The following is an 11,497-nucleotide window of genomic DNA, read 5'->3' as shown; positions in this document are numbered from 1 at the left end:
GTGTTCTAGAAGTGCCTTTATATGTTATAAGAGCACCCTCTAATGTGGAGTTTTTGCAGCTGTAAGCTAGCGGTGGGTTCTGAGAGCAGACGATCAGACACAGCTGCTACTGGTGTGCTGCCTGACTGCACCCAACCCTTACCCTCAGAGATGAAGACAGATAAACAGAACGAAGGAGGGAGAGAGAGAGAGAGACTGCTGCAGGTGACAGCGTGTTGAGTCAGAGAGACAGCAAGAGAGAGAGAGAGATGTTCATTTGTAACTGTATCTAGTTATTTGTAAAACTAAAGTAAACCTTATAGTATAGTTTGAATCTAATAGCTTTGGTATGCTTCATGGTCATGGTAATAAAACATTATTGAATTGAACTGCACAGAAAGAGGGAGTGTGAGAGAGCATAGAATAGAGGGAGAGAGAGCGAGAGTAGTTTCATCGTGACACTCAGGGAGAAAGGCAGGTGACAGGGACAACCTGTTGAGAAAGAGTGGGAGAAGGTAGACACGAGGCGGAGAAGGAGGGGGTTAGGAGACACAGGCAGACAGCTGTCCCTCATGTGAGACGATGGAGACTGCAGATTCAGGGTCGAGGACCATGGAGGACTGTGGGAACCTGCCTCCCTTACTGCCTGCCAAGCTGCGGAGGTAAGACTCTCTCACACTGGCCCCCTATCTTTCACTTTCTCACCTCTACTCAGTCACTTTCTTTCTTTCTGACTGTCTCTCACACTCTTCTTTCTCTCTCTCTTAGTCTCGTTCTTTCTTTCTCTATTTCTTTTTCAGCCGCTCTACCCTTTTCTAAATTCAAACTTTACCTACCTTTGCGGAGAAGTAAAGTACAGTACACTGAGGCATCATAAAGCACAGTGCATTAAAAAAAATTCTGTCATGCACTTGCATGGTTAAGCACAGCTTGATAAACTGCAAGCATGCAAATGGTAACCTTTTATAAGAGGATTTGATTCAGGGTGAGGTCAGGCTATTCAAATAAAAAAGCAATGTGTTGGAAAGTCCAGGATCACGTCAGGCTGTCAGCTACTGGTATGAAAGCAGGTCTCTCTGGTGGAGTCTCCCTGCTTCCTCTTACTCCCTTCCTGTATCTGGCCCTGATCAATGAGCTGGTCTGGGGGTGCTTGTGCAAGGAGACGGGACTGAAATTTATACTCAGGATGAAGAAACCTTGAGCAATCAAACTGCTCTGCTTAAACTTCACAACCCTGACTTCCCCTCTCCCTCTCTCTTACCCTCCCTTGCTCTCCATCTCTATCGCCCCTCTCAGTCTCTTCCTCTACCCTCTCTACTGTACCTTTCTCTCTTTCCCCTCTCCCTCCTCCCCTCCCCCTCTCAGTGCACGCATCGCTCAGTTTCGAGAGGAAGGTAAATGTTTTTCTCAGGTCGTGTGGAAACCGCAGACTCGCATGTCGGTTTGAGAAAAACTCTTTTCATGTCCTCTTTGCTCCTGGTGCTGCGAATCAGCGTTTAACAATGTGGTGTGTGTGTGTGTGTGTGTGTGTGAGAGAGAGAGAGAGAGAGAGAGAGACCAGCACAGCAGGGAGAACCTCATAGAAATAAAACCAGACACACACCCTCACGTTAGGACAAGGGGTTACAGTTAACTCCTTACTCTCCCCTATGCTGCCCCAGCTTTCACTGTGTTTTCTCTTTATTGCTCTTTGCTGTGCTTTTACCACACACACACACACTGACTGACAGAGCAACAGGTGTGCACTGACACATGTACACTGTCATATAAAGCGACTGTGTGAATGGAGCTAATCACAGACTGACACACATACTGTATTCTCAGAACCACAGTACTGACAGATACACAGAGAATCACACTCACACAGGAATATAATCAGAGAAGCACTGCAGGCTCAGATGCAATAAACCTTCACATGCACTTCCACAGGTCCCTTTGAAAAGGGATACCAAATATGCATGCTAATTTTGCAGTCTTTCATGCATTTAGACAATGCATTTACCAGAGTTTCCCAGGGTTTATCACCCCTCTCTGTGCTTTACCGTGCTTGCCCAGGGATGGAAATAAGACTCCTATTGCATAGCAATAGTTTCACCCATTCCTGGTTTTAAAATGAGCCTGATTAGCCTATAGGTAACAAGCTCAGGTGTGTCTTATTAATCTAATATTAAAACTAGGAATGGATCAAACTGCTATGCAATTGGAGTCTTATTTCCATCCTTCAATCCACACACTTCTATAGCAATGTAATTCACTTGCATTCATCTGTACACACACACACACACTCTCTGTGAGACATGCGTCACCACTTCCCCTTCTTGGCTGGAAGCCTCAGTCCTCAGTCCTCTGGCTCTTAGCCTCTCAGTCTCGCTCTCAGCGTGTCTGTTTGTGTGTCTGTCTGTCTGTCTGTCGTGCAGGCAGCGCTACTCTGCTGGCACCATGAGCAGCTCCAGCACCGGCTCCAGCTTTGGACCGGACCCAGAGCCTGGCAGTCCTGGCCCAGCTTCCCCCCAGACTGGACCGACCAGCACCACCAGCATCCCAGCCTCCCTGCCGGAGGAAACAGACCTCCTGGCCTCTGCAAGCAGAACATACGCCAACATTGGTAGGTGCAAGCTGTGCTAAAGATAATAATCAATGTACATTTCATATTGGAAAGCGTGGTCTGTGAGGCATGGTCAATGCATAGTATAAGAAAGTCTTGAGGTTGTTTTAATAGGGGAACTTAACTAAATAGTAATGATATGATATTATTAAGCATGTTTTTGTTTATTAAACTTCTTATTAAAGATGCAGTATCAGTTATTACAGCAAGGTTGGAACTTGTTGCTTCTTAAAAAAAAGTCAAGGCCAAGCGGTAGGATTTTGTGTCATTTTGCTTAGATTGCTATACAAAGCTATAAACTAACAACAGGCAGAAATAACAAACCACAACATACTGATAAGAGTTTATTGGTAGGTTTGCTACAAAAGGGAGGGATGGTAAAAATAGTATCTCTGGTGTGTTTTAGTCGGGGAAATGCAAAAAGGTTTGTGTGCGTTTATCCCCGCGGTCTTCTGTGATGAGATGCAAAGGGGGTTTGTTCGTTCAGCCTCTCGAGAACATCTTTTACAGTTAGCAGCTCAGAATGTTGCATTGCTGTGTGCAATCCAATTATTTCATAATCAGTTCTTTTCTTCTGGTTTTACAACACTGCAGCATGTGTATGTAAACACACCCACGGAGATGGTCCTTCCTGTGACTCTGCTCTTTCCTACTCTTTACAAGCTGGTACATTTGCACAGTCGTTTTTCGTTTTTTTTTCCGTTCCACTGTGCTTTCCCGTGCTTTCCCGTGCTTCATCATTCTTTGCCATAGCAATCAAAGCAGGACTCCTTGCACAGTGTGAGCGAGTAGAGCAGCTCCACAGCGCCATCTACTGCCTGAAATGTGCTGTGCTGCTGGATCTGGAATCTTGACTATAAATCAAGTAAATGTACACTTTTTCCCCGGGGCTGTTTAAAACTGCACATTTGGAACTTGTAATATATACAGGGTGATTAGAATGTACGTTTACCACATCAACGCACCATATCTCACAAACGGTAAACGCACTTTCTAATCAGCCTGTACATTAAGACATAAACACTTAAAGACAGTAACGCTAAGTGCATTTTGTAATGTACAATAAAAGCACTTTCGTTTTCCAGATCACAGTCGTGCAGATTTTATCTCACTTTATTATAATTTGTGAAGCTGCAATGCGGTAAGGAGTCTTGCTATAATTCAGCCTCTTTCTTCATTTTTTGATCTAATCTCTTCCTGGAAACTTTCACGCAGAGCTCAGAATGTGGACTGGGCATTATTCTGAGGGGGGTGCTGTGTGTGTGTGCGTGTGTGCGTGCGTGTGTGCGTGCGTGTGTGCGCGCGGTCGATTCTCTATCATTGAAAGCTACATGGACATCCCAAAAGCTAAAATCTCAAAGCTCAAACAATATATTTTATAAATTACTGGCACACAAAATGCTTCAATCATCAATATATTAAGGGAACAAAACAGTCCAGAGCCCCCCATTGCTTTTCTATTTTATTTACATATTTCGAATCCTCTTTATAAGCCTACTTAAAGAAACACTAGACCTTGTTGGTTTGCATAACCTTTCTTTCAGTGATCACAGTTCCCCCTCAGTTCTTGGTAGAAGCATCCTTACCACCCACCCACAGGCAGCAGAGGGGGGAGGTTTCACTTCACACAGGCAAGCAAAACAAAACAGAAACAAGTGCGAAAATCAAATGCTATGTAAACCCGAGAGCGTGGCGAAACACTGTACATATTTAATATGTGCATGGGAAATGGCCAAAAGTTTTGCATCACCTAGAATTTTAGGATTATAAAAACAACATGAACATAATTTCGATCATGTAATCAAAGACACTACAAAATGAGATCGCAAAGGTCTACCGGAAGCCATGAGAGTGGCACAGTTAGATTTCAAAATGTCAAATTTTTCAATTGTTTTCACTTTTTCATTAAGCATCTGGAAAACTGCAAAGCAGTAAGTAACTCAATATGTTAACGGAACATTATTCAGCAGGTTTCATTCGACTTTATGAAGCAAAATGTGTTAATTCTATAGGGTGATGCAACTGCAAAATTATTGCGCAAAACAGTTAGATGACTCTGTGCCCCGTGCAGTGCTGTGTGTATCAGGGGACTGTGTGTCAGGCAGCTATCAGCTTCAGCCTGCTCTCTGTGGTCACTCCTGTGTCTGTAGCCTCGCCTGCCCACTTCCTCCCCTCTCACGCAGCACGAACATAAGAGAAGTTTGGGAACGAGAAAAGGGCCATTCGGCCCATCAAGGCTCGTCGCTTGTTAGCACAGCCTTCCCTACTCTAATTTCAAAAGCACAGAATCCAGGCTTTATTTTAATGTTCCCAGTGTTTTAGATCCTACTACATCACCTGGTAGGATATTCCGTGCATTTATAACTCTGTGTGTAAAAAAGTGCTTCCTACCTTCTATCCAAATTTACTTTTACTCAGCTTCGACTTATGCCTCCTTCCTCTACTCTGCTAAATTTAAAGTAGTGTTTTGGGTTAACTTTGTAAAGCAGTGGGACACACTGTACCCCAACCAGTAATAGCAATGCCAGCAGACAGTGAACATACGAGCCCAGGTATGTGTCTGCAGGTCAGCGTCAAAAACAGTTCAACCCACAGTCTACTCTTAGAATAACTGAGTGGGGCATAGCAAGGTAAACACATAGCAAGAGCTCGCGCAAGCTCAGGGAGCCAAGGTAAAGCACAGAGAGGATTTGCAAACCCCACTGAACCCACAGTCATGTACACAGCAGAAATACTGAAAGCAACGTTAATGTAACTACAACCCTCAATGCAATGAAGGGGCTTGTGCAGGCGCTGAGGCTGCAGTGGTGTTTCAACTGTAGCTCGTGCGGCGAAAGCCTGCTGTGGTACTGTGTGGGTTTGCTTTATTAACATTTTTAATTGGGTTACAGTTCTGTTTTTTATGCAGAATGCCTGTCCACTAATCAGTCTGTGTGTCTGTGTGCAGGTCAGTCCCGCTCCAGTATGGTTCCACCTAAGCCTCGGATGAAGGAACGTGCTCTGTCGACAGAGAGAGTCCCAGAGCGGTCAAACCGGCCACCCCCCCTGCCGAAAAAACTCATCCGAACCCATTCCCTCCCGGTGGGGTCCCTGATCCCCTCTCACTGCACCAAACCCCCACCCTACCCTGCCCCCCTCACCCCCTCCTCCCCCGGGCTCTCCCTCAACAACCCCCTGTACCACCTGGTGGGGCACCAGCAGAGGAGAGGGGGGTTCTTCACACGCGGCTGTTTCAGCTCCCCCTGCAGCCCCCTGCACTCCAGCTCTTTCCCGGACCCCCCTCAGGTCCTCGACGGCTCCCCCGCAGCCCCCCTGGCTGGGCTGAGTTTCCACACCCCGGATGGGGAGCTCAGGAGCTTCTTCAGAGATCTGCACAACCTGGAGCAGGTGACCAGGGGGCTGCAGGAGCGCCTTCTGCTGTGCCTGCGCGGGATAGCGGAGCGGCTGGGGGAGGCGGGGCTGCAGGGGGCCGCACGGGATTACCAGCTCTGTGGAGGCGGGCCTTGTTGCCAGGCCGGGGACGCTCTGTACTACACTGTCCGCTCCTCAGCGCACCCCGGCAGGCTGTTTGCAGCCAAGGTGAGGGTCGTTTTTCTTGGAATCGTTTTTTAAAGAATTATTTGATGTATTAAAGTGTTTGCACCCATTTTAACTCATTCAGACCCTTTACTTACTAAATACCATTTTTAAACAGGAGACGATTATCTATTCAGGGGTACCGAGATATTTAGTAAATAAGGGGTCTGAGTGAGGAAACATGGGCAATGCAATCCCCAGCCCTGGTCTTGCTGTAAATCATTTGTTGCAGCCATGATTCGTTGTTGCTCATATGTGCAGTTTCATATGTTATAATAAACATGGATTTTTATTTGAAAGCCTAATATGCAATAGAAAGTTCATGCCTGTTTGCAAGCCATGCTTTCAGATAGCATTGCGCTTTCTTGAGCAGTTCCCTTGGCGTGTGAAATTGTCCACCACACTTCAACAGCTTCCTTCCTGTCACCCAGCTGCTTCCCCTGTTCCCTGCCATGTGTTGTGCAAGAGTAACAGAAATCCTGAAAATAAGGCATGGCGACTGCCAACTGTCTTTACTTAACCTAACACCAAATATCCTGCTTTAAAACTCAAAATACCTGTTTGCTGTAACGTGGGCTTCTTTAAGCACTGCACATTTCAGACCTATGACACAAAAGCAAGTGCAAAACCAGTTCGATGGAATGAGTGAATCACTTGCAAATCTACTCCAATGCTGTTAATACTTTTATTAAGAAGCAAACAGCCATAGTTACACAAGCACATGCAGATCTGCAGCTGACAAATCCGTTGCTAACAAACCCAGCCCACCACGACCAGAACAGGAAGGACTGATAAAACCCTTATGAAACTTGTGTGGCTTTCTGTCAGCCCAATCACTAGTGTTTCCCTTATATGGCTCTGCAGGGATGGAAATAAGTCTCCTATTGCACAGCAGTTTCACCCGTTCCAGGTTTTAATATGTGCTTGATTAGTGTATCGGTATCAAGCTCAGGTGTGTCTTAGTGAACTAGTAAAATCAGGACTGGATCAAATAGCTCTGCTCTGAGATGAGAGGGACACAGTGTTGGTGTGTCTTAGTCCTTCTCTTGTTGCCTGATTGCTGCTAGAGTATAGCCTGTAGATCTGCCTTGGTGCTGCATACAGTATCCTGCAGTGCCCTCCCTGTGTGCTGCTGTCTGGACGGCTCCCATGTCTTCAGCAGGGTCAGGACTGGTCAGTATCTGGATAGGAGACCTCCAAACAGCACCAGGTGTTGCAGTGTGTGTAGTGTGCTCATGGTCCAGTAGAGGGCACTGTTCTACTTTGCGTAATAGCATTATTGGGCAAATAGGCTATATTGCAATAATAAAGCTGTGTTGCTGGAGGGTCTATCCTTTTGATGAGATGGGACAGGGGGGCTAACTGGTGTTCCAGCTTAATTCCCGTTCCCAAAAGCAAAACACTCAAGACAACCCCCTCCTTCTATCTGCAGGTGTATAAAGCAGGCGGAGAGAGTGGATTGGCTATACAGAGGGACTTGCCCCCCCACTCCAACATCCAGCGTGTCTGTGCGCACTTCCCCCGAGGCCTTGCTGTAGTGGAAGCAGAGGAAATGGCCATGTTATCCCTGGAGCCAAAGACAGGGGGCAGCGACGCACCAGGAGCGAGGGCGCAGTGCCTCCAACCAACACCAGGGGACAGCAGCAATGAAAATCCACTCCCCATGGCTGCGTTGACACTGAATTCACTAGCAGAGGGCTCCGTTGAGATGCCAGCGATGGACACTGCCAACGGACACTCCCCGGGCTGTGAGGTCACAATAGTAGAGGAGGTTCCTGATGAGACGCTGGCTGATTACGTGCAATCCTGTGCCGAGTTGCACGCCTCCCAGCCCCATCATTACGAGCGTTCAGTCTGTCTGCTGCTCCTGCAGCTGTGCGAGGGCCTGCAGCACCTCAAGAGCAACAAAACCACCCACTGCGCCCTCCGCATGGAGAACCTGCTGCTGGTCTGGGAGGAAAGGGGGGACCCCGGCACGGAGCTCCCCAAGAGAGGCCGCCCGGGGACCCCCAGACTGCTGATCAGCAACTTCAGCCATGCCAAGCAGAGAACCCCCAGCCCGGCCCAGGACTCAGACCAGGACAGGCTGGCTCCAGAGATGAGCAGCGGCTCCCAGTTCAAGAAGGCAGACGAATTCCAGCTGGGGATTTTGATCTACGAGTGCCTGCATCTCCCCAACCCGCTCCTGAGCGCCCCAGAGCTGAGAGAGGGGGAATACAGACCCGAACGCGACCTGCCCGCCGTCCCCCACCTCTCCCCTTACTCCCCGGGCCTCTCCAAGCTCGCCCAGCTCCTGCTGGAGCCCCAGCCCAGAGACAGAGTCGCTGTCGGGGAGGCCCGGCACGTCCTGCAGGCCCTGCTCTGGGGCCCCCGTGCGGAGCTCTTCCAGGACAACCAGCTCACCCCCTTCCTGACCCTCAACTGGCTGGAGGTGAAGCGCTGCCTGCTGCTGCTCAAGCTGGCGGAGGCAGCGGTCGAGCACGAACCCGGAGCCAGAGCGGCCCCGGGGCTGGAGGAGAGGCTGTGCCTGCAATACTTCTCCTTCGCCACGCCCCAGAGCGTCTTCCAGGCAGCCAGGCTGCTGCAGCTCTTCCATCCGCCCCTCTAGCGGGGGTTGAGTTCCTGTTTAACCCTTTCATGCATGCAATAAACTATAGGAATGAAAAAAAAAACACATCATAAATATATCAATTTAAATTTTGTTCAGTGCTGTATATGAGGGTGAAAATGGCATCCATGCATTTGCGTCTTCCATGTGTCCCCTTATAAAGGCTATCCCCATATGAGGTCCCCATGCATGAAAGGGTTAATCTCCCAAGTTTACATGTTTAAGCTTCAAGATATTGGCTATGTTTGCAACCAAGCAGCTAAGGGAAAACTAAGGAGAAATTCAAAGTTTTCTGCTACCTGACTCGCATTCTGATTGAGAGTTTAGACGCTATGGACAATCAGAAGAGCCACCCTAACAAGCTTTCCATCAATATTTTATATATTATTGCAAAACGCATATAAGAACACTTGTGTACATTTAATATGGAAATGACCAGGAAGAAATATTGAATATGAAATCAAACAGATTGCATTTTGCAGTTTTTCCAGAAGCTCAGACGGACTCTGTGCAGACAGCAGTACCGACCCGTGAGGCAGTATTCCTCTCTGTTTTTACTATCTGCCAATTAAAATCTGTCATTTATTCTAATCTTATGTCTTTGATGCTTCCTGGCAAGAGCCACAATGGTAATCCACAAGGCAGAGGTGTGGTGAACTGCAAAACGTATGGCTGATAGTAAACCTCTTTAATGGATGCTGGGTTGGTGTAAAGATTACATTGTTTTCATGTTTGAAATCATATGGCTTTGGTATGTATTGTTATGTTAAATAAATGTGTATAAAAGCCACTGTTCCTGCCATACATAGTTACAATTTGTCTTCCCTGGTATACTCACTCTGTCCATAAGAGGGCAATAAAGACAGCAGTATGAGAATAATGGCATGCTAACAGTAAGGCCTGACAAATAAAATCAATGTGAGCAGCCATTTCAAAACGGAAACAAAAACATCAATACTCCCAGATGCAATTTTCACTCCTAAAATGTACACACTTTAAGTGTCTCTGATCAAATTGCAAATTGCAACCACGACAAAAGAAAAAAGCATTTATCTCATGTTATCCCATCTTCAAAACACTAGGATTGTTATGTGGGATGTTTGAACTCGGCCAGTGCTTGCATCGCAGATACACAGCCGCTTGTATGCTATTACTACAGTGCAATTGCATTGTAACCAAGCACTCATTTATCACACCCAAACAACAAAGAGCTTCCCAGGGTAAAGGGGTGTCGTGGGAAGAAATACCTGGAGTTGTACTTAAAACACTTTGGAGCTTCTTTTTTTTTTGCCAGTGACCTCCAAACGGTAAAACAAACGTGTGAATGAACGAGAAAACATCCCTGATAAATGCATGTCTCAAAATACTTTCTGAGCAATGCTTTTCAACCAGACCCCTACGTATAGATCACAATACCAACGCAAATATAGGCCGCACTGCATATTCTTTCATTCCACAGATGCTGGCTGACTTGACTCTGCTTCTGGGCAGAGGCAGCAGTCCTCTCCTCTCCTCCAAACCGTTCAGAACACAGTGTTCCTGCTGCTGCTGCTGGTTCACTTGTGTCCTTGGGAAACCCTTGGTTATCTCATTTTTGGTAATATTACGGCTGAGGATGGAACTTGTGACTACCTTCTCTCATAATCATCTCCACTAGCAAGTGCTGTGCAGGTCCAAGCAGCAGAAAACCTCTTATTTTTACAAGGATACTTGCAAAGCACAAAACTATGTTAGAGTCAGCTGTTAAATGTTTTGTGTGTGTTGAGCTGGCTCTGGGATGTATTCACTTACTCTACAGACAGGACATCCTGCAGGTCTGGCAACAGAAGCAGAATGGTTAACATTGTTCATGTCGCTATTTCTTTACATAAGCAATGGGATGGACCTGCCCAATTTAACAGAGAACAGTCTAATCAGCTTAATATAGGATATTGTCCATGATGCCTGAATAAGCAGTTCTGTGACAGATTGTAGACATACTGTGGTCTGTATAGGGGGGGGGGGGGAGGGGAGCTGAAATTCAACTGAACTCTTAAATGGTTACATTGCACCTGCGAGCAATTAATTGTAGTATTGTTCATGACAAACTACAGAATAAAAGGGGCACTGCATTAAAAATGAGCTTTTACATATAAATATATATAAAAACAGAGCAATGTGTTGCAGGCAGGGTAGAAAGGTTAGGGGGTGCAGAGTATGGATTGTCACAGAAGACTAATTCAGTTTTTCCAGTGATCTCCAGCCATTTAACAAATTGGGGGGGGGAAAGAGAGAGAGAGAAGAATGATTGAAATCTTTAAGAGCCACTGGTGTTCTGCCTTCTAACAGGAATGACAGTGCAAGAGGAATGGTATCATGGGGCAAATGGGAGACGAGACCTTACTGCATTAGAATCTGTTCCACAGTGCAAAGGAACGCCTTATAAAACACTTTAGATGTACATGCATTGAGCAATGCTGAAGGGCTGGTCTCTGCACTATGCATTACAAAAGCTGTATGCACATCATCTCAGGTGCAGAGATGCTGATGGCGTTCCTGTAGACGTCTACCACCCGCAGCCAGCCAACCCCGTCCCGTTTATTCTCCTGAAAAGTTCTTTTGTTTTAAAACCAGAACTTACACAGTAAAAATAAAATTTTATTTAAATGCAAATAAAATTCCAATCTTAAGCATTACTTAAAAAAACCAACAAAAAAAAAGCTGCAAACTGAGTAAATGCACAGCTGAAC

General features: G+C 46.4%; 1 protein-coding gene across 1 annotated transcript; it reads left to right on the top strand.

Annotated features, from left to right (window-relative positions):
* The first annotated feature begins 278 nt into the window (after positions 1–278).
* LOC131721054 (inactive tyrosine-protein kinase PEAK1-like) lies at positions 279–9,570 on the top strand. The gene is made up of 4 exons (XM_059014129.1): positions 279–641; positions 2,397–2,584; positions 5,532–6,163; positions 7,593–9,570. The coding sequence occupies exons 1-4, from the start codon at positions 562–564 to the stop codon at positions 8,766–8,768; spliced, it is 2,076 nt and encodes a 691-aa protein (XP_058870112.1). The 5' UTR covers positions 279–561; the 3' UTR covers positions 8,769–9,570.
* Positions 9,571–11,497: the final 1,927 nt, after the last annotated feature.

This window comes from Acipenser ruthenus, chromosome 47 (genome assembly GCF_902713425.1).
Source record: "Acipenser ruthenus chromosome 47, fAciRut3.2 maternal haplotype, whole genome shotgun sequence".
NCBI lineage: Eukaryota > Metazoa > Chordata > Actinopteri > Acipenseriformes > Acipenseridae > Acipenser > Acipenser ruthenus.
This window is presented reverse-complemented; position numbering and strand designations above follow the sequence as displayed.